At 31.9% G+C, this 24,103-nt stretch overlaps 1 protein-coding gene across 1 annotated transcript; it reads left to right on the plus strand.

The window, feature by feature from the left end:
• The first annotated feature begins 334 nt into the window (after nt 1-334).
• Nucleotides 335-22,661, plus strand: LOC133181063 (aminopeptidase NAALADL1-like). Its single transcript, XM_061315606.1, has 12 exons — nt 335-868; nt 5,560-5,845; nt 7,792-7,914; nt 12,019-12,124; nt 12,527-12,685; nt 12,877-12,972; nt 13,087-13,298; nt 13,823-13,966; nt 15,178-15,336; nt 17,335-17,545; nt 19,555-19,714; nt 20,615-22,661. Exons 1-12 carry the CDS (start codon nt 507-509, stop codon nt 20,781-20,783), a joined length of 2,187 nt encoding a protein of 728 aa, XP_061171590.1. The 5' UTR covers nt 335-506; the 3' UTR covers nt 20,784-22,661.
• Nucleotides 22,662-24,103: the final 1,442 nt, after the last annotated feature.

Raw genomic sequence — 24,103 nt, forward strand, 5'->3', positions numbered from 1 at the left:
AGTACTTCTTGCTTAGAATAAGTTTTGCATGCAAAACAAAAATGGTACACATCTTTCATTTTTTTTAAACTTTGGTTACTACTAGGATCAATGGAAAACAAATTAAAAAACATTAATAAACGGGAAATTGAAAAGTTTGCAGCTCAATCCTGAGAATTTTTTTTTATTTTTAAAAATTTCGCATATTAGTATATGCTCACGCGTACCTGTGTACATTTTAAATGGACTACGTGGTTCTGAATGCACAGAAAGTTACATACATTTATTTTAACATTGCATGGTTTTTTAAATTAATTCTTCGACGACAAAATTATTGCGTGGATTACCATTGTCAATCCAGTGAAATCTAATTATTGTTAAAGATAATTCCAGGTAGTGTTGCATTTGTCCTTCGTCAATACGGACCATCTGCTATTAAATTTACAACTTCTGATACCGTCCCGTGAAGTTGTTAAATACCCTCAGGTGAAAACACTTCAAATGACTTGAGAAAGATTTACTTGAAAATGGCGACGCCGAAAAGCATGAAGTCGTTTCGATCATGGAGTTCTGTCGATTCTGTGGACCCAAACGACGTTCGCCATCTCTGTGAGGCAGAAAGTGACCCCAGCGCCCAGAAGCCTTCGCCCGGCGGGCGTTGTGTGAGCACGTGGACTTTTTCCTTGATCGTTTTGATTATCAGTGTGTTTTTGCTTGTCGGGATTTTCGTGGGGTACTATATTAGAGATGGAAAAAACTACTCAGTTCCAAAGGATGTGCCATGCGATTTTACATTTCGAACAGACGGATTTGGTCCAGATCGTTTGGAAATGATTCATGAAAATGTCATGTATCTAATGTCGGGGGAGAGGGTTAGGGACACAGCTGGGTAAGTTAAATGTAAGGGGGGATTAGGAATCGTGGATTTGAGGTCAGGGATTTATTAACTACAGATGTGGAGGAATAACCTGACCAGATTAACTCCATGAAATAATCCACAAAATTAAACAGATGATAATCAACAGGATATTTTAATTACATGTATTTTCTTTTACCACACGGAAGTAATATTTTACATATTCTGACTGTGACATTGCATAACGTAACGTGATATATCAGATAAAATTGTTTGCATTGAAATAAATCTGCTTAAATGCATGCAGGCATGCTTTTGAATGAAGTCTGGATTTTTGTATTTTTTTTTTATTACTACATTGTGTATTGTGACAATTTTTTCCTTTAATTCTTTTTTTAAAAAAAAATTTCTAAGTATTCATGCTTAGGGTACAAGCCTTTTCAAGGCTTCCAAATGTTTTTAAGTTATGTTTTTGTAACCAGTGAGTGTGGATCATGCAGAGAGGCAGAGCCCCCCCCCCCCCATTTTCCAATTATTCGGCATCATAAAATTTTCAATTACAATTTAGAGAGGGCTAGTAAACTAGGATGGAATTGACTAAACTTTCCTAGGAAAAGTGGATCTCTCCTAAGAACTTAACAAAATATAATATTTTATTGAAGTCTCTGAGTCCCCCCCCCCCCCAACCTTCACAAGTCAGCAGGGGTTAATTTTATATTGGTCAACATCATAATGATATTAAATAGGTACATTTAAGTAAGAAGCATACAGGTATGTATTTTGAAAAAAAATATATTTTCAGCAATTAATCCTGCAATCAAATGCAATTATTTGTTGAATACCAGACCAATAATTTTTACATATTCCAACAATTGTACTGGTACATGTTTTTCTATCATGATAATTTGTTCTGATAAAACTGCAAGATTACGTGTAATCATTGACAAAAAGACACCTTATCTCCAATAAACATTCCGAGACGGGTATTATCATGATTAAACAAAATACCTCTTCACAATTGTTAATGTTAACAGACGATCATGATCAGCGATTTAAAAGAACTTGGCACAATGATACAATGAAATTGGATAATCAACAGAATGGTCTGTAAATCATGATAGAAATCTATACCATAATCGTTGTATATTTCTTGCTTATGGGATGACAGATGGTTTAGTGAGGGGTTTTTTTTTCATTCAGGTTTATATTTTATATGCATGGCGATCGGTTTGTTTAGAGGGGATAAGTGCCTGTAGCGACAATGTGCATTGGTCCAATTAACTTCTTTCGCCTGTGTGTATTTTCTTTTGTGCATGTGGAAGATTATTTTAAAATCCTCCTTACAACAAAGAAACACACCAGGAGTTTTCTTCTTTTGTAATTTATCAGAACCATAATAGAAAATTGTCAATAGAACTGTCATCAATAAAAAGAAAAATTCCTGGGTTCATTAACTTCAAATTCGAAGGAAATTTATCTTTTTCTAAGGAGTGTTAAATTTGGAAATTTTTAAGTAAAAGTTCTGAACAATGAGTACAATCTTTTTATTCTGTTTTATTTGAATTTAGGCTGATATATTGTTATGTACTGTTGATTTTGATCATTTGTTTCTTTGTCATTTTTTCACAATATTTTCCAGAACCATAATTTTTGAAATCAAATGACAGAAAATTTACATCTGGTCATGGTCAAGGTTCCTCAAGAAGGTCATGGTCATAAATTGAGGTCATGCAGAGGTTAAATTCATAATTACTTGCCAGTTGTTCACCTTTCCCTTAAAGTTTGTTAAACATGTTTCTGTTTAAATTAAAATACAGTGTGTATTAATTGCTGGTTGAAGTATGAAAAAGTAATGGTCAGTAATTAAAGATAATGTTTCCACCAATCCAAAATGTGGAAGTGAATTTGAGTGTGTAACACTTGCCCAGATATATCGTATATTTTTTTAAGTTTCAGTAGCAAGTCAAAGAGGATTCAAGGATAAAATATTTAAGTCTTGTACTGAAAATACACTGATAAAAGTAAGTTATATTATTGCAATATATGGTCTGGTCACGACTGGATGATAAGCCCAGCTCAAATTCACCTCCTTTCTGAAAGAGATATTATAGTTAACTCAATTTCACCTCCTTTCTAAAAGAGATAAAGTTAACTTAGCATCTTTATAAAGACAATTTAGAAATTATCATTTTAGAACTTTGCAGAAAAGCATATTATATAATGTACTTTTTTCTAATTTTTAACACCAAACTTATTTTTTGTTAATATTTATTGTGTATTATTGAGCCATAGTCCTTGTCACAAGGTATTAATTGTATATGTTAAACCTTTTTCTATTACTTTGACCTTTCGATATTTTGTGACATCATAGCCATTAACACTGAAAATATTTGGTCTGTTAATTATCACCAATTTCACAGTAGTTTAATTATGTGCTGCGGGCCAATGTTTGACGAGACATGGAAAATATTTAAGTGTAAAATATTTTTTTGCTCGTTAGTTTTACTATCAAAAGGTATTTTCATGCATTAAGTTAATAATATTTACCCAAAGTTATAGGTCAGATTCCTTAAAACAAAGGGTTGAGGGATAAATACCTTGTAAAATAATTAATACAGGGTAATTATTGCGATTTAGTCTGGTTATATTTTGGTTTTTCTTTTAAGTAACCAGGTACATGGTGCTTGCAGCAATACGGCAATCAATATAATCTAAAGAGCAAATTTCTTTGAAGTCGCTCCACAAACATCATTTTTGCACAGGTTTAAACTTCAACGGCATTGATACAATTTGTAGAGAATAATTGAGATATTCACCTTCATTTTTTGTTGATAGGCAGTGCAAATATGCAAAGTTAACCAACCCCTTTCAGAAAGTGCATAATATTGGTGTGAGAATCGTCTTACAAAATGAAATCAAAGAAGGATTTAAATCCTATCTAAGATTTTGTTAATAAACTGTTTCTGACACCTGATTATCCATACCTCCACCCATTTTTTTTCGAATACAAATAATGGGTGCATTTATAAAGGTGTTATTGCATAATCTTATTGAAAACAATTTCATAATTTTGTTTTCTCACTTGGTGAATAATTTTTGTAAGGCCACAGCATAATTTGAAGTTGCTTACTCAATTTACCAAATTCTTTTTCAAGCTCAAAGAGTTGCATTTGCCCAAGAGTGACGTTTATTAAAGCTTTCTCACTTTCATAATTACAAGGGACGATTTTTTAGCATCACTAATCATGCTCAAAAGTCTCTTTGTATCTTTTGAAGAAGGAGGGACTGGGGAAATTTCAAGAGTCATATTTTTAAAATGTTATCCCAGTTGAAATGTTTTTAGGAAAGAGGGCTTAGTAAAGGTTGGCAGAATTTAGCAAGGGAGACAAATCTTAATGGTACCGCATTTTATATATATTCAGTCTTAAGTGGATATCTATAAAAGCTAACAGTATGTATAAGCTTTTTTTAATGGTTACTGTAAATGTATTATATTTAGCGAGTACGATATTTGGCAGAATTCAATTTTTGAACAAATTGGCATAGATTTGATTTAGTGCATTTCTTGATCTCTTAATTATGTATTTATGAGTAAGACATTTAGCATATTGTGCTTAAATTAGAGGAAGTTTCTTTTCCACAAAAGGCGCTAAAGGGAATTTACATAGCTAAATGTATTAATATGTTTACAGTATTCTTTAAAGGTTATTATGCTATTGTACTCACAAAAGGTGCATTAGAACAAGTGATCAAATTACAGGTATATATATTGATTTATTTGTAATGTGATTCAACTTCATTTCATAGGAATATACCCTCTGTAGTAAAGTTGGGTTAGGGGGAGGGGGGATATTATTCTGGATTCCCTTGACCATTTCCATCCATCTACATGCATATTGGCCAGTGCAAGGTGAAGCTGGGGTTCAGACTGCTTGATTTCTGGCTTATCACAAGGGGTATAAAAACACAAACCACAATCGCAAGTTGCCAATGTGGTAGTTTAAATACTCACAATTTTATGGGTTAAAGTGGAAAAACTGCATTTATTTTTACTGAATGTAGTTTATATTAATTAATAATTGCAAAAAAATATATAGGTCCTTATTTTTTATGATGTAAGACATAAATAAACAGAAGTATATGTCAGCATAAAAAAATAGTACAGTAAACAGTATTATAAAAATTATGTAAAAACTGGTTCAGATACATAATTCTGATGCTGATAGTTCCAATATAATTGTTACTTTATAAATATATTAGAATTGTAAATGTCAGGGAAACCATTTTACATTAGAAGTACAATAAAGAGATGCCTGATTGAATATCCATGAGAAGGAGTTATTCCCCTTAATAACATTTGTTAAAGATTGAATAATTGATTAAATAAAGAAAATATTTTATCTTTTAATTCTTTTACTAAACAACATTTTTCATTTGACCAATTAAAAAGCATTTGAATAAAAGATATAATTTTATTGGGTATGAATTTAAATTGGTAAGAGTTTTTTGCAAAAACCTGTGACATCACAGAAGGATGGAAATACCTTGAGCACAAGTGAATTTTGTGCAGAAAACATGAAATCAGGCAATTTTTTTTTTTATCAATTGTTACTTTCCTTTCAGACATGTTTAGCATTTATGAATCAGCAAAAATGAAACTGCTCAAATGATTTTGATAATTTTTATTCATAGTGAAATGTTTCATTTTCGTTAAATATTTGCAGAGATATGACGTCAAAGAACAGCCAGAAGTCGGACAGTACACTAGATAAAAAAATGGTCAAGTATATCTCGGAGCATTTAAAGAACTCGGGTCTGGATAAAGTGGAAACAGTCAAGTACATTATAGAAGTTACCTCCCCTGATCCAGAAAATCCTTCTTCTGTAACTCTGACAAAAAATGACCAGGAGATTTTAACATTGAAATATGGAAGCAAAGGTTCAGCAGGACAAGACAACACCATAGTGAAAGAGGAAGATCCATTGATAGCAGTGCCAGGAAGGGCAGTGGTAAGCATAGGGATTTGAGACAATCTTAGCAAAATCATGACCATCGGGGGTTGGGTGGGGCCACAATGGGGAATCAAAGTTTAACATAGGAATATATAGGAAAAATCTTCTCAAGAACAGCAAACCTATGATTGGTCATATTTATATGGAAGCATCCTCAGGTAGTGTACATTCAAGTTTGTTCAAATCATGACCCCCTGGGGTAGGAAGGGGCCACAATGGGCGATCAAAGTTTTACATTGGAATACATAGTAAAAATCTTTAAAAATTTATTTCTCAAGAACAGCAAAGTCATAGTTGGTGATATTTATACAGAAGCATTCTTAGATTGTGTAGATTCAAATTTGTTCAAATCATGACCGCCGGGGGTAGGAATGGGCCTCAATGGGTGATCAAAAGTTTACATAGGAATACATAGGTCAAGAACAGCAAAGCCATGATTAGTAATATTTAAATGGAAGCATCCTCAGGTAATGTAGATTTAAATTTGTTCAAATCATGACCCCCAGGAGAATAGAGGGGCCATAACAGGGTATCATAGTTATACAAGGATATATCAATAAAAATTTTCTTCATAAGAACAGCAAAGCCATTATTTGTCATATTAATTCAAAAGCATCCCTATGAAGTATAGATTCAAGTTTAAATGAACCCCTCTTCCCCCCCCCCCCCCCCCACCCCTGAACCACTTTTATATTTTTTATATTTAAACATTTCAACCTTTCAAGACTGAACTGATTTCTGCTTTTTCCTAGCCATAGTGCTCAGGTGAGCGATGTGGCCCCTGGGCCTCTTGTTTTACTTTGTGGGTGGATTCTTAAATTAGTTCTACTGGTAACGTGATAGTAAAGTGACCATCATCCATCAATCTAGTTGTTGGTGTGTAATAATTTTTCAATAAAAAATATTGAATGTCCTCCTTTTTCAGCTGATTTCAGTGTTATTTACATAGTACATGTTTTAGGGGTTTTTAGGATATATTGGTATATCACGATACACAAAAAATTGTACTGTATTGCCATACAAAAAAAATGTGTATCTTTGTATCAAGATATATAATATTTTAAGTAATTTGATTATTTATTTTCAAATTAACTCAATTAAAGTGATTTTTTATTTACTTAAACTGTTTTGTTGTGTTCAGAGCTTATTAAATGTTTGTGAACTTCATGAAATAATCCACAATTTTTTCCTTTCAAACTGTAATGGAGAGTTTCTAATTTAAGAACAGAGACATATATATACAAATTATGTTAGAAATATGAAAGGTGAATATCGCAGTATGTATCATAATAGAGTCCCAGTGTATCATGATAAATCATGACATTCTCTTTTAACCGTATCATTATACCCCTGTCTAGTATTTGATTATTCTATATCAAGATAAAGAATTTTGACTATCTATTTTCAATTTTGATGAATGACTGTTGCTTTGGTTATTAAAACTAGAATTTTGTCTTTAAAATTCTTTAAATTTTACTCCATCTCAGTGTTTTCCCTAAGAACCAACTACCGGCCAAATTGACGACTTCAGTTGATAAAAATGCTGCTTAGAAATCAAAATTTTAAAAAATAATTGTTGTAAGGTCCTCAGAGATTTTGTCCATAAACCTCAACCCCTTATATAGCATCTTACAGTTCATCTCTAACCCTTAACTTTGAACTTTATAAAGGGAAAACACTGCACCTACAGTTTTAGTTTGATTAAACAGTAGTACCTGGTATGAGTTTAAAAAATATCAAAGCTGCATTATTCTGTAAATGGAAAACTGAAAGAAGAAATGGTAAAATTGTCCAGGTAAAATTCTTCTCTTAAAGTATTACATGATCAAGAGTAGAGCTGCAATCTCATCACAGATTTTTTTTTTTAATTAGACAAGTACGATAATGTTTATAAAAAAAAGGTGATAAATTGTATCAGAAAATCGGTTTTATTACATTTCTAGGGAAATCTTGTGTATGGTTTTTATGGGAGAAGACAAGATTTGTACTTTGTAAAGAAAGCAAACATCACACTGAAAAAAAATGTTTTACTCCTGAAAATCGGAAGAATTAGCATCCTGGAAAAGGTGAGTTTCTTTGCTTTATATACAGTAGAGCCCACTTATAAGATACTCGGATGTAAGGAAATCTGGTTTTTAAGGAAGTTATTACCCTTTCTACATGTCCCTCATATCATGGCAATTTCTTATATAGAGAGAGAATTTCATTAATAAGGAACTAAACAATATAATGTCCCAGGGACTTATTTATAATTATTTATAAGCAAGTTTTACTGTACACCAGTTAGATTATATAACTAATGTAAAAATAGATATCCTCCACCCCCTCATACAACACGTCCAACGAATGTATCAAATTGAAAAAGTTATTAACCAGAGACATATATATTTATACAATCTAATATTATTTAATTAGATATTATATCTGCAATTTATTTCCCAAAACACATTTTAATACAGTCTTGTATTTCATCCTGCAGATTGTCTTTATATAAGGTTTTAAAATCAGATTAAGCTAAAAAGTTTCGTGAAAGCTGATGATTTTTTATTTGTTTTAAATTTATTTTTACTATGATGATTTTTTTTTATTTGGTGATGATAGTTTCTGATTTTGTTTTTCATTAAATGAATAAAATGATGGAATTGAACAAAGTACCTGTGTCAAATGTTATAATAAATAGGAACAACCAAGTACATGTACTCATAACTAAAGATGGCAGTTTTAAGGGAAGTGGTCAAGTTGCAGGAAATTTTATATAAATACACAAATGGATGTGTAAAGGTTTACCAAACAATTTACAATATACAGGACATTTTCTTTATAAAGGCTTTCATATAATGCAGCATATATTTATTTTAATTAACTACAGGTAATTGTCTTGATCGAGTTTGTGTTTGTCCCCTTAAATTGATTTGCTCTAGTGTCTTCATTAAATAGCCCTAAATTAAGATCCTTGATATTTGGTTATATACTTATAAAAGATACTCAAATATTCTATTCCCATTATCTAAAGCTTATTTTATGTTATCTTTGTAAATCTGGATCCAGATTCTCTGTTTGATATATATATAATTTTAGAAATTAAGAATAATTCAAATCGATCAGCACACACAGTTTTTCTGATTTCATAGTTTCTTTTCATACATTCCTGCTTTTTCCCCCTATAAGCCAAAGTTCATTGTATGAGTACATGTAAACGTGGGAACATTAATTTGATACATGTATAAGTGCTGGATAGAAGGATGGTTATAAAGGTATACGGTGCCAGTTTCAACATTCGGATTCCAATCCCAAGAACTTGCATTTACATAGATAATAAATAATAAAGTTGACAGTTTTGGAAACCTATCGTGATGCTGCTATCAGTTCATAACAGGAAAGGAGAGTATGCATATGTAAAATTTGTTTTATGAAGTCATAACAAAGTCATGGCTGTATTCATTCAGGGGATTGCTTTTAAATTAACTCACAATGATGTTTGATAAAGTGACATTGGGCTTAACCGAATAGGTTACCTTTTAATTGCATTGTCCTTTGATGTATATATGTACCTGTATATCTGTATTTAATTGGATATTGGAATAAGAAATATTAAAAACATTTATTATATTGAGATCAAATGTATTTTTATCTCCTATTTCCTCATTTTATAAGCTTCATTTTACATTAGAAAAAGTGAAGGTTAAGAAATTGTTTAACCTTTAATTTTGATGGTCAATCTTATACAGCCAGATGTTAATTATTATATCCCCTGCTCGAAAAAGGGGGGGTATATAGTGATGGGGGTATCTGTACGTCTGTCCGTTACGCTTTGGGGTACACATCTCTTATCCACAACTCATCCTATACCGCTCAATAAAATTTAATAATACTTTCACAGAATCTTTGTTACATGAAGTCCGTTGTGACCTCCTTTTTTTACTTTTTGACTGGACACATATTTTGGGTTTCCAATAGCAAAACATAAATACTGCCATTCTTTCTATAATATTGAGGGTATGTGCCCATTTCTTATCCACAACTCCTCTTATACCACTGGATATAATTTAATGATACTTTCACAGAATCTTTGTTACATAATGTCATTGACCACCTCCTATTTCACTTTTTGATCGGACACATATTTCGGGTCTCCCGTAGCAAAACATGGACTTTACCATTATAAACATAAGGGAGGCAGGGGATATCATTTTGTGAGCTCTGCAGTGCTCACAGTACCTCTAGTTATTTATATTATCCATGCAGTGTCACTTTGAGGCTATATGAAATATTGATACTGGTTTTAAAAATTGCAGAAATGAAATACAAATAATTTTCTCAGTAGATATTTAATTGAAATTCAAGATAACACTTCAAGCACTTCATGGTTATAATTTTAATGTAAACACATCCATAAAAGTGCATTTAAAAACTTAATTTATCCACTACCCTGATATTTAAAAATTTTAATGTTCTTTTGATTCGTGAATTTTGTAGATATATTGCTGATCACAAAAAATGCTTGACTTATTCTCTTCATTTGCTCTATCAATATTTTCTATAAATGTTTGATTTGCAATTTCTACACCTATGGACACACTTTCTCATGTCCCGTTACAAGTTTCATGAAAGAATTTCATTTTTGAGTTTTATTTATGCCCACAAATCTCAATTAAATGACACAGGACTGATAGGGCAAAGTTTGGGGTTTATGGAGATTTAAGAAAGAGTCATCTGAAACAATATCTTTCCTACAAGATATTTTATTTGACCTCGGTAGAATAGGCCATTCTGTATATCCTGTTTATACTAGGATCAAAAGGTGAATGACGCTAATTGCTTTCAACGTTATTAAAAATTGACCTCTTCATGTTTCACTCTATCAGTTTTCTCAGTTATGAGAACATGCCTGCATTGATAAGTAATATAGCACACAGGTGTGTATGGCACCCACAAGTCCCATTTTTAGACTGAGAGAATACAAACTCAATCAAGATGTTTAAAACAATTAATTTATAGTAATATTTACAGATGCATCTATTACTGAAAACACGGAAATATTCGTGTGTGAGGAAATTTTGTGATGAGTAAAGTCTCTCAAAATTTATCACCATGTGAACAGTTTCAAATAAGGTACCATACAAAACAAAAAACTGTCACACAATTTTATTAATAAGTTTATAATAGCTAGAGTGCACAGATTTCATAGTCTTCAATTTTTAATACATGTAACATAAATATAAAAAAAGATACATGTATGGCATATGCAGTCTAAAAACTAAAGGCCACAATTTTTATTCAAATAATTATTTAAAAGTTTAAATTCTGTGAAACATGAACTGTATTGCTTATAGGTCCTTCGAACTGTTGATTAGATCTTACTTAAATGAAATCTAATCCAAGGAAATATTTACCTATTCATTTAATATTTAGAAATGTATTAGCTAGAGACCTTCAAAGATTTCATCTTTTTACCTCAGGCTAATGTAAATTAAATTTTTTGTTGATATAAAAAGAAATGTGTGAAATTTCATACTTTTGAGATTTTAGGATTAAAGGCAAATGTTCCTCATTGGTTTGTTTAAAGTTCAGCATTTTTATGCCATTGTAAAAATAAAATGTAATCGAGATCACTATAAAAATGAGGTATTTTATTGTTCACATCGGAAGCATTAGACGTAAAACATATTTGTCTTATTTATGACATATTTTTAATGCAGTTGTAATGGTCTTGTTGAAAGCAAAGGGGTCTTCTCAACATTCAGAACTTCCTCAGACACAGAATTTATAATGCACTTGCTTAGCATGAAAAGAATTTACCTGTTATTTGATGCATCATAAGGGAAATAACTCTTTAGATATTTTGATTTTCATGCTATCATGTAAGAATAGCACTGAAACATGATAAATTGAATGAGGGAAATTCTTAGTAACAGTCTAAATGGCTACAATTACAATTTCTAATTAGTTCACTAAGTTAATTGCAAATGAGAGTTTCATTATTTTTATATATCCATCTGTAATTTTAATTGAACATTAAAGTTGACATCTATAATGCAATATAACAAATGCACCTGTTCTTTATGGCTTCAGTATTATAGTCATTTATAATTCTTATTTTTTTTTCTTGCTGAAAGTATATTTGTAATTCAAGTTTTTGACTCGCATTACTTTAAATTTTGTTTATAAAGTTGAGACTGGCGGCCTTGGAGGAAGTGTCGGGGATACTGTTGTATCAGGACCCCTCAGACTCCCCCACATCACGGGAAGAACTCTATTTTGTCTCTCACCAACTCAGTAAGTGAAATCTACAACATATTACATGTATTATGATTTGTATCATTGAACATACAGTTTCCAAACTTAGAGAGTTATATAGAGTTGTCAAATTATTTCATTGTATGAAAATTTACAGAAAATTAGTCTTTATAGTCTGCATGTACATTGTACATTTTGCAAAACCGTTTTGAATGTACATTCTCTTTCTCTTACTAATAATGAGTTACAAGTTTCAATCAAAGATGCAATAAAAATTCTATATATACCAATTTTTCCTTCTTCTCCATTGCTGTTGTTTTACAGGTAAAAACACTGTACAGTTTACAGTTATCACAATATTACATAAGAAATTCTTTTTTTGATAGTTTAAGATTTATAATTTAATATTCATGGAGTTTTCTTTCTTTATTTTTTTTAAAGATAACAAAAACTTCCAAATACCCATACAAGTAGTGTCAAACCGTGATGCAGAAAGTCTCCTGAAATCTCTGCGGAATGAAGGAGTTATTGCCCCTGAAGAATGGAAAACAGCTCCTGGAGGGATAAGACAATATATGGGTATAATTCCAAACAAGACAAGTAAGTTTGAATTTATCTTGGATTTTTCTCCATTTTATAGTTAGGATCTGGCTAGCAAATCTTTTTGGCTTGGCTTAATTAAAAAAGAAATGAAATTTGGATTTATGTTGATTGAATTTACAAGAAAAAAAATAACATTCAATCAAGATATGAATTTTATTCTATTATTTCCACTTTGACTTTAATTAAAGTTTCACCTGTTGTTGTGGATCTGCGTGTGAATGTGGTTCAGAAAGAGGAGGTCATTACAGTTGTGATTGGCAGTATCTATGGGGATATGGAGCCAGGTAAATAATTAGCCTCCTTCTCTCTCTCTCTCTCTCTCTCTCTGAAATTGATATTGACTTTTTAATTTGTGCTAATTTCTTCTTAAATCGTCAGCTTTTGTTAACTCTCTTCAGATCGCTTTGTTGTTATTGGGGCCTCTAGAGAGGACCCATCAGAAAGTGATGAAGGAGATGAAAACTTGGGTCTCGGGACTGCTCATTTGTTGGAAATGGCTCAGGCTTTTGCAAATATAAAGTATGCAGAAAAATGGGGCCCCAGAAGGGGTGTACGATTCTGTTCATGGGGTGGTGGAAAAGAGCAGAAAGGGCTGATAGAGTACTTAAAGGTAACTTTCTGAGTATCAGTTGTCATGTCGTAATCACAGATCTCTTTTAATGATCAACTTGTGTAAAAAAAAAAAAAAAATTATTAAGTGACTCATGTCATGCATAATCACTTAGTGGTAAAATTAATAATTTAAAGACTATAAAACATAGAAACTCTGGTGGTAGTTGGTATTTCCTTGTATTTTGATATACAAAAAAAAATATCTGTTACATGAAGGTGAATTAATGATCAAAAAGATGAAGTTTAAGGAGAAGATCATGACTGTATTTGATATATGTATCAAAATCTAAGTGGTCATAGTAAACATTGTGTAATATCTCATATTTCTCTGCATCATTGACAGATAATCATAATGAAATTGTACAAGTAAGTGTACTTGGGTGGCGCTAGCACCTCTTCAGAACATATGCAGCAAAATTTTAACCAAAAAAAATTCAAAAATGCTTTAAATCTGGGATTTCATCAGACATGCTTTTATAATCTATGGTATCATCAGCAACTACTTTCTATATTTTTGTTCAGGCAAATAGATATGTTTTCGGAGCTCAGACTCTAGCATACATTGACCTTGACCTCTACATAGAGAAGTCATTAGCTCATGATGCAGTATTTGAAGCTTCCTCAAGCCCAGCCCTGAATAGACTCATCCAACATGTTTTACATCAGGTATGAAAAGTCAAATGTTCGAAAAAAAGTAGTTGGAACATATTTTGTCATTTTCCATATATACAACTTTACAACAAAAAATCTCGAGATATTCACAGAATTAAATTATTTCTGTAATTTAATGATTTAATAATCATTATGCCCTGCCATGAATATGGCCGAGGCATATAGTGTTTATCATGTCAGTCTTCTGTCCTTTGTCTGTCTTTCCGTCAGGCTTTGCATGTAGCTCTGCTCAAAGCTCAGTTTCACAGAAACTGTGCAAGATATTTTTATCAAACTTCATAGACTGATAGATATTGATGAGAGCTATGCAACTGCATCAACATTTTTTGACCTTAACCTTTCTTTTGACCTTGACCTCACTTTTCTTAAATTCGTGTTTAGCTCAGTTTTAAAGATACCATTCAAGATAGTGTAATCAAACTTCATATGTTGATACATACTGATGTAAGCTTATGTGAACTTATCTTTGACCTTGACCTGACTTTTCTCAATTTGTGTTTAACTCAGTTTTAAAGAAACCATTCATAATATTTTTATCAAATTTAATATGCTGATACGTATTAGTGAAAGCTATGCAACTGCATCAAAAACATTTGACCTTGAACTTTCCTGTGACCTTGACCTCACTTTTCTTAAATTTGCATTCTGCTTAATTTTAAAGAAACCATTTAAAATATATTCATGTAAGCTTATGCACTTATACATAATTTGGTGAGAATTTATCATCTATATTAAACTTTTTAGATTTCAATTTCAATTTTAAAGAAACTATTCAAGATACTCTCATCAAATTTCATACACTAATACAAAGTTTCATGTTGCATTACCAATATGCCCTCGGCGGGGCATTCATGTCCTATGGACATATTTCTAGTTTTAATTTTAGCTTACCTAAGTGATATGACAAAATGATTAAATCATCTACACAAATTTGAAATATAAAGTATGTCAATTAAAATATGTTGTAAGATCTGCAAGCCAATTTTTTTTTATTTTTTGATATGTAACAGATATGTTACTGTCCTTGGACCTTTGCCTGGCCTAATTGATTGGAATTACTGCATGAATGTTCATATTGTAAATTGTTTTGAATATTAGTTCCAATCTTTTTTTTCTAACTGGGTAGCTTGTATTTTCATTTCATTGTATCAGTGAATAGAAAATGGGAGTTAAATCTTAAGTAAAAGATAAAATGTGTTATGTAGGTTCCTCATCCAGAAGATAAACAGTTGACCATAGCAGACTGGCAGTATAACAAACCTGTCAATCAGTTTGTATCACACGGAAATCTGGTGGTCCGCAACATGCTTCATAGACTGGGGGTACCTGTAGTCAGTGTGGCATACAGGGTCAGTCTAAATTCTGTAAGTGACATGTTGAAAACTGATTTTACATAAGAGTATTTTTTTTATGCCCCCAGATCGAAAGATCCCGGGGGTATATTGTTTTTGTCCTGTCTGTCTGTTTGTCTGTTTGTCTGTTTTGACCTTGACCTTGGAGTTTGACCCACTTTTGCAAAATTTTATGAGACTTTAACCTTGGCCATAACTTCTGAACAGTTGGTGCTTGGGGTTTCAAACTTCACATGTGTATTCTTTGTGACAAGGCCTTTCTTTGGATACCAACCACTTTGACCTTTTGACCTTGACCTAGGAGTTTGACCTACTTTCGAAAAACTTTAACCTTGGCCATAACTTTTGAATGGTTGATGCTAGGGCTTTCATACTTCACATATGTAATCCTTGTGACATCACCTTCCTTTGGATACCAACAACTTTGACCTTTTGACCTTGACCTTGGAGTTTGACCAACTTTTGAGAACTTTAACCTTGGCCATAATTTTTGAATGGTTGGTGCTAGGGCTTTCATACTTCACATATGTAATCCTTGTGACAAGACCTTCTTTTTGATACCAACCACTTTGACCCTTTGACCTTGACCTAGGAGTTTGACTTATTTTCGAAAAACTTTAACCTTGGCCATAACTTTTGAATGGTTGATGCTAGGGCTTTCATACTTCACATATGTAATCCTTGTGACATCACCTTCCTTTGAATACCAACCACTTTGACCCTTTGACCTTGACCTAGGAGTTTGACCTACTTTTGAAAAACTTTAACCTTGGCCATAATTTTTAAATTGTTGGTGCTAGCTTTCATACTTCACATATGTTATCCTTGTGACAAGACCTTCCTTTGGATACCAACCACTTTGACCTTTTGACCTTGACCTAGGAGTTTGACCTACTTTCGAAAAACTTTAACCTTGGCCATAACTTTTGAATGGTTGATGCTAGGGCTTTCATACTTCACATATGTAATCCTTGTGACATCACCTTCCTTTGAATACCAACCACTTTGGCCCTTTGACCTTGACCTAGGAGTTTGACCAACTTTTGAAAAACTTTAACCTTGGCCATAATTTTTGAATGGTTGGTGCTAGGGCTTTCATACTTCACATATGTAATCCTTGTGACAAGACCTTCTTTTTGATACCAACCACTTTGACCCTTTGACCTTGACCTAGGAGTGTGACCTACTTTCGAAAAACTTTAACCTTGGCCATAACTTTTGAATGGTTGGTGCTAGGGCTTTCATACTTTACATATGTAATCCTTGTGACAAGACCTTCCTTTGGATACCAACAACTTTGACCTTGACCTTGATGTTTTACTTACTTTTAAAAAACTTTAACATTCGCCATAACTTTTGAACAGTTGCAGCTAGGGCTTTCAAATTTAACATTTTTTATCTTTTGGCCTGGATTTTGACTTGCATTTGAGAAACCTTAACCTTCGCCATAAGCTGCCATACGGGGGCATCAGTGTTTCACAAACACATCTTGTTTCAAATATACTATCGATGATGTAAAAGGGTGTAGACATGTTCAGGAAATGCTAGTAATTAACTTGAATTTTAAAAAGAGGAATTCAAATTGACAGACTGTTATAATAGTTATCAGAAGCAGTCTTTTATTAATCTTTAATTTAATTTCTTCATTGTTTAATCTAAAATAATTTCTTATCATGTGAACTGTGAAAGTGATAAAACTTAGATTAAATCATATTATATATTGCTTTTTTAATAACCCAATACAGTAAAACACACTTATAGAGAACACGCTCATAATGAATTGACACTTATAGTGAAGTGATTTTGTTTCCCTGTGACTTTAAAATATGTTGTAAACTTAAAAAATTACTCTTATAATGAAGCAAAGTCATCGATCCCTGGCATTTCGTTATAAGTGTGTTTTGTTGTATGTATATGTAAGATAATAATGATGCTGTATAGGTTATGAATGAACATGTATTCACTCTGAAAACAAATAGATATATTTATAACATCTCTGGTCACTAACAGAGTGATGAAGAAACATCAGCTGTCCTTCAGGATTCACTTCATCATGACCAGTACCACCTAGCCGCCTCCAGAGTTATCTCCCTTGTGGCTCTTCATTTGGTGGACGACAATCACCTACCTCTAAACATGATCAACTATACCAAGTTTATTCATGATGTTTTTGCTAGAAGTCTGGTAGATCTGTCAGATGCAAAAGAAAAAGTGAATGTTGGTAAGGTTTTTTCTTTGATTTCTGATGAAAGGTCTAGTAAGTTTGGACTCATTCTCTTTAAGGTTTTATTTTAATCGTTAATTTTCTGTAAAAAAAAAAAAAAAAAAAAAAACATTGTTCACAGTTCTAATTATAGCCCCCTGGAGCAAGGGCTAAACCATGATTGAGAAACATATTTTATGAAAAAAATATGTATATATTGAAATTTAATGCCCCCTAATGAAGATGGCCAGACTATTGTTTGTCATGTCTGTCTTCTGTCTGTCCATCCATCATACTTTGTATTTATCTCAGTTTCAAGATATTTTTATTAAACTTTGTGTGCTGATACATATGAGGAAAGGCTATTCCAATACATAAAAAAATTCTTTACCTAGATCATCTCTTTGACCTTTACCTCACTTTACTTCCATTTGTGTTTTACTCTATTTCAAAGAATTATCCAAGATTTTTTTTATATCAAACTTCATAAGGTGATACATTTTGGTGATAGCTATTCAGTTGCATTAAAATTATTTGACCTTGACCTTCCCTTTGACCTTGACTTCCCTTTTCTTTAAATTGTCAGCTCAGATTTGAAGAAACTATTCAAGATATATTCATCAAACTTCATTTGCTAGCTAGTACATATTGCTGAGAACTATTCAAGTGCATTAAATTTTTAAACCTTGATCTTTTCTATGACCTTGACATTACTATTCTTAAATTTGTGTCAACTCAGTTTCAAGAAACTTTTCAAGATATTTTTATCAAGCATCATAAGCCAATACTTATTGGTGAGAGCTATTCAACAGCATCAAAAATTTTTTGACCTTGACCTTCACTATGGTCTTGACCTTACTATTTTGTTTTGCATTTAGCTCAGTTTTCAAAGAAACTAGTCAAGATGTTTTTATCTCAACACATATGCGGATACATTTGGCTAGATCTTTTATTTAACTGTGATAAATGTTTCTGATCTTGACCCATTATATGGCCTTGACCTTACTCTATTATTTTGCATTTATTTCTGTTTGAAAAAAAAAATTGAGATATTTTTTATCTGTTAACATACATACAGATACATATTGGTAAGGACTATTCAGATGTGCCCAAAATGTAACTATGACCTTTACCTTACTCTTGCATTTAACTTGGTTTCATAGAAACTACTGTATACAGGGTTATTTTCATCCCGTCTTAATTTCACCCTTTTACACCTGAAAATGATTTTGGCCCGTTTTGAATTTGCCCAAACACAGTTTTGTTTAAGAGACAATGCTGTTTTCTTGGAATTTGTACATTTTAAACTCACCCAATTGTGAGTGGGCGAAAGGGGCGAAAATAAAACGGGGCGAAAATTTCCCTGTATACAATATTAAAGATATTCTTATCTAAACACATACACAGATACATATTGGTCTAACTTGGAACTTTATATCAGCTACATGTATGTCCAAATTTTTGTACCTTGACCTTCCTTATGACCTTTGACTTTCTATTTATTGTGTTTGAAATTAAGTTTTAAAGAAACTATTCAATTTTTTTATTCAAACTTCATATACTAATGCAAATTTGTGAGAACTCTTCAATAGTATCATAATTTTTCGTGTGACCTTGACTTCACTATTTCTCATTGACCTATAATCTTAAACAAAGAAGCAAGGAACATATCTTTTAATATTGCATTATAAATGAACCCTGGGTGGGGCATTCAAGTCCTGTGGGCATATTTCTAGTTTTTAAAGTTTCATTTAGAAAAAAATCTTATATGTACATGTAAACTAATTAGAATTACAGAAACTTTGATCATGTAAGAGAGGTATTTTACCTTTTTTATAACCTTTTGTTCTTATAAATTATTTTGAACAAAACTTGACTGCTTAGCACAGTACACACTGTAAGTAAAAAAAAAGTGTAAAATTCAAAATTAAATGCTGAGGAAATAAATGCAATTTCAGCACTTCAGATATAAGTACATGCAGTATTCTGTATTCTATATCTATATGCTTGTATAATTTATTTTCCAGGAAAGTTACAAGAATATATTGACGACCTTACACGTATTGGAAAAGCCTTTGAGAATTATGTCACCTCAGAAGTTTATACCCAGATTCCCCTGGGGAGTAGGCGAATGAACGATATCAAGATGGGTGTGGACAAAATCATGATTTCTCCTGCCGACTTTTTGTAAGTAAATTATCCAGTCTTGTATTTGGTCTGTTTTCATGAATCAGTTGTCAAGGGCATATTATTTTCAGTTTTTCTTTCCCCCCACATATCTTTTCATACTTTCAAAACAGTATGGGTCGATCTGTATATCTTGTGAAGATCAAACAAAAAAAAGGTTTTCAATGACATGTTGTTTTTATGTTATTTTTGAAGTTACTGAAGATATTGGAAGGGCGCATTTATTACATTTTAAACAGTGAAATACTATTATACTCATTTATTGAACAAAAATGATATGATATCAAAGTGATATTCTAGCTGTCACAGTGTGACAGAATATCAGAAGTGGGGCAAAACTTGAAATTTTCCTTCTCTTCAAGAAGAGGATTGTAAAAAAAAATCTCCCTGGCTTGTTATAAGATAGAGTAAATAAACCATCTTGACAGAGACTAAAACTACCAAAGTTTCTCCAAATACATGTATATTGTTGAAATCCATGTTTAAAATATTTTCAATTTCACAATCACTGTAAGCTTTGACATTTCAACCGCTCAACTATGACATCATAGCTATAGCCTAAGACACTGTGTTACAAAAAGACATAGGCAAAGGAACAATCAAAGAAAATGTAATAAACAGAAAATTCTATGTTTTGTAGTTGGATATGGAATTTATCTCACGAGTGAACCAGGATTTTTTTTTACAATTTCACTTGTGCTTCACACTAGTGAAAATATCAAAAAATCCTGTCCCACTCGTGAAATAAATTCCATATCCAACTACAAAACATTGAATATCATCTATACATGTACAGTATATACAGGTGTTAACAATTTTGTGGACTTTTGACAAATCTTGCATATACAGTTAGAAAAATTAATCGAAACTAAATTGTAAAAAGAGTCTTTAATTCTGAAGGTACACGAGTCCTCTGTTGTATGCCACAGCCCCTGATGGGAGTTCTTATTTGATTAAAGAGGCGATAAGTTCAGCAAAGATCAGCAATGATTGGACAGAAGTACAGCGTATTGTGAAAACGGTCAACAGAGCCGTACAGGAAGTGATGTCATATCTTCAGCTGTCTTGAAAAATTAAAACAGCCTCCCTTTTAGGGAGGATAAAGTGAGAATTCTCAATGTGCCAAAGATTACCCTTTCCTCTGCAGATCTCAGTTTGCAGCAGCATCTGACAGAACCTGATGTACATGTACATAATGTATATTTGCATGTGCACGTTAAAAGTAATTATCATATGAGTTTTTATGTTCCGTCATGCTCTTAGTGATCTAAGTGACGATAAGAAAGTTTAAAAAAAAAAAAAAAAGATAACGTGATAATGTACGACAATTTTTCTCAACTCAAACACTACATTTAGTTGATTTGGTGCTACTTTGTATTAGTACATTTAATATGTCATTTATGTTAAACTTTCATTTCTATGATGCGCAATATACATTTGTTGATGATTTCAATTTGTTAACATACTTTCATCTGAATATGCATGTGCCATACTTCATCTGTAGTATTAAGATTCCATTTTCACAAGAACGACAACAATGCCAGAAGTTAAAACCTATCTGGTTTGTACTTGCGACAGTCACATTGTAAATACCATATATTGCATTGTAGAATTGTCTGAAATAACTCATTCTTGTTCATGAACTTTTCACCCTGAAATACTACATTATCTTGACATATCATTTTTTGATTTTATGTGCCATAATAAGACTTTGTGCAACTTCATCAAGCTGTGACAGACATATATACATGTATAATCTCAAGATAAATTATTGATTCAGTATTAATTACACTGTAAATATTAATTAAGATTAGACAATGCTAAGGTTTACACTGACCACCAGAAATGTCTAGTCAGCATTGGTCAGTCATTGTATAACTCAGGGAAGTGCAATTATTGTGAAAAGGGAGGTAACTCTATCAATGCAACAATCTCTGAAAAACAAGATTCATTATCTATACATTTGAACGTAGTATCTTGAACATAGATAACTTGAACACCGTGGATGTATTGGAAGTCCAACCACTTTTCCTGTATTTTACTTTCAATCCTTGTATATCTTGGAGTTTTTTTTCTCGATCAACATCAAGTTCAAAATAGTGAAGTTCAACTGTATTAAAATTTTCATAAAGAACTTTATATAATATATGCATATTTTTGCCCCCATGAAAGTCAAATTTTGAAAATCTTTCGAAATTGTGCTAAATTGTATGTATTGTATGAAAAAATCTGAATTGACAGAAACAGTTGTCACAGTTTGGTAGTAGATTATAAGTAAGTTTTGTTTCTGTCAGACAACACAAACTACATGTATATATATGGATTTTTAAGAAAGAGAACAAATGGGCAAAATTTGTTCAATTTTGAATATATAATTTTACAGAATGCAAACCTGCTCCATTTCAATATTCACATAATTATTTCATTGATATTATCATTCTACACATTACATCAAAAGACTGAGTTGGAGCAAGACCAGGTCTACATGTAGGTGACCTTAAATCAAAATATTGCTGTAAAAAAAAATTTTTCTCCAAAAATTTTCAAATATACATTGTTTTCTTAATGTCATTTCTAACATAGGGCATCATGACTGCTGAAAATATTTAATGCTTTGAAGTCTGCTTGTGTCCTCCTGGTTTAGAAATTAATGATATATTTCTCCATCAAAGTTTGATTTGGGGGGCAAATATTGATCAATACAGTCCTTTCAGTAACTAAAGGAGGAAATTGCATGAGCTGTAATTCTTTGTAATTTTATAAGTACAATTTTACATGTATGAAATGGATGACTAACTGTATAAATAGCAAGTTCCTCCCTTTTTCACATTTAAATGATTTTGATGTATGTAAATAGTATATCGAGAATGTTGTAAATAACTGTTTACAAGTTTGTTTGTACATGTACAATGGAACAAGTTTCTCTAATAAAATGCAATAAATTATGTTTTTCTTTTATTTATATATGTACAAAATTAAAAGACCTAGTTTTGAATAGCAGAATTTTTTTTTGACAGACTTAAAATATTGCCATTTTCCTATATAATTATTATACACTTTAAGGTATGTTCACAACGTACCTTACCTACTGATAATTTTTCAAGATATTCTTAATTTAAGATTATAGTGCCATCAGATGTTCATAGACAAAAAAAATCAGCATGCATTACCAGGGTTTTTAAAAAGATATCAATTGATGAAAATTCTTGTATATAAATTTTAAAAAAATATATGAAAATTATTAAACATATATTCTAGATGTTTTGTTTATCCACACTTGTTTTAGAAGAAGTGTACAGCAGAATATATGGACATTAAGATGAAGCACACAGTTCCTTTAAGTAATGGAACTCTTCAACTCAAGGGAAAAAGACGATAAAGTTCAAACTACGTTGCATATGTCCTTAACGTCCAACTGTACAAAAGTCAAATATGAACACAGTTGTGAAATTTGTGAAATCGTCTTAAATTTTCCCATTAAAACAAGAAATATTTGAGAATCATACATACCTCCCACCATTTGACAGTTTTAAAAGGGATCAATGACTGAATTTAGAATGTAATGACAATGAAGCATAGTCATATTCTAGGCTGGGGCAAACATATTACCGTATTTGGCTGAATATAATCAAAACCAAATCAATTTTGTCCAAATCATGACCCCAGGGGTAGGGTGGGCCACAATGGGTTATCAAAGTTTTTTCATAGGAATGTACACAGAAAATCTTTAAAAATCTTGTCGAAAACCAGACTGATGTAGTACTGGCGCAACCCCTGCCTGGTGGTTGTATTTTTATTTTATTTATTTATTTATTTATTTTTTTTTTTTTTTTTTTTTTTTTTTGCTTTGGTAAATTCTGTTTGTTTAACTTGCATACACTCTCAATTTAGTCCACAGGTAAAATTTCATAATTAAATAATTAACTTATTATTCATATGCTCAGTTTGACCCTTGATCTTTAACATAGTGAAGTCAAAATCTAGTGGGCAACTTCTCAATGGGAACCAGTATAGCAAGTTTGATGTTTGTCTAGCAAAGTGTTCTCAAGATAGTGAGTTGTCAATGTCTTCTTATGTTCAATTTGATCCTTGACATTTGACCAAGTGACCTCAAAATTGATAGGGGCCATTTATTCCTTAAAGGAAACCACTGTACCAAGTTTTTATGTCTGCCAAGCAAATGGTTCTCAGGATATTACAAACAAGATCTTCCAATGTCTATAGAAGTTTGACCTTTGACCTTGTGACCTCAAAATCAATAAAAGTCACCTACTCTTCGGGTTTCAGTGTACCAATGTTTGTCAAGCAAAGGGTTTTCCAGATATTGAGGGGACAACAGTTGGTCTACTGCAGGGGTTGAAATATATGGTAGACCAATGCCCGTGACTA

Source organism: Saccostrea echinata, unplaced genomic scaffold, assembly GCF_033153115.1.
Source record: "Saccostrea echinata isolate AGI-Se365-2 ecotype Australia unplaced genomic scaffold, CSIRO_AGI_Sech_v1 ptg000008l, whole genome shotgun sequence".
NCBI lineage: Eukaryota > Metazoa > Mollusca > Bivalvia > Ostreida > Ostreidae > Saccostrea > Saccostrea echinata.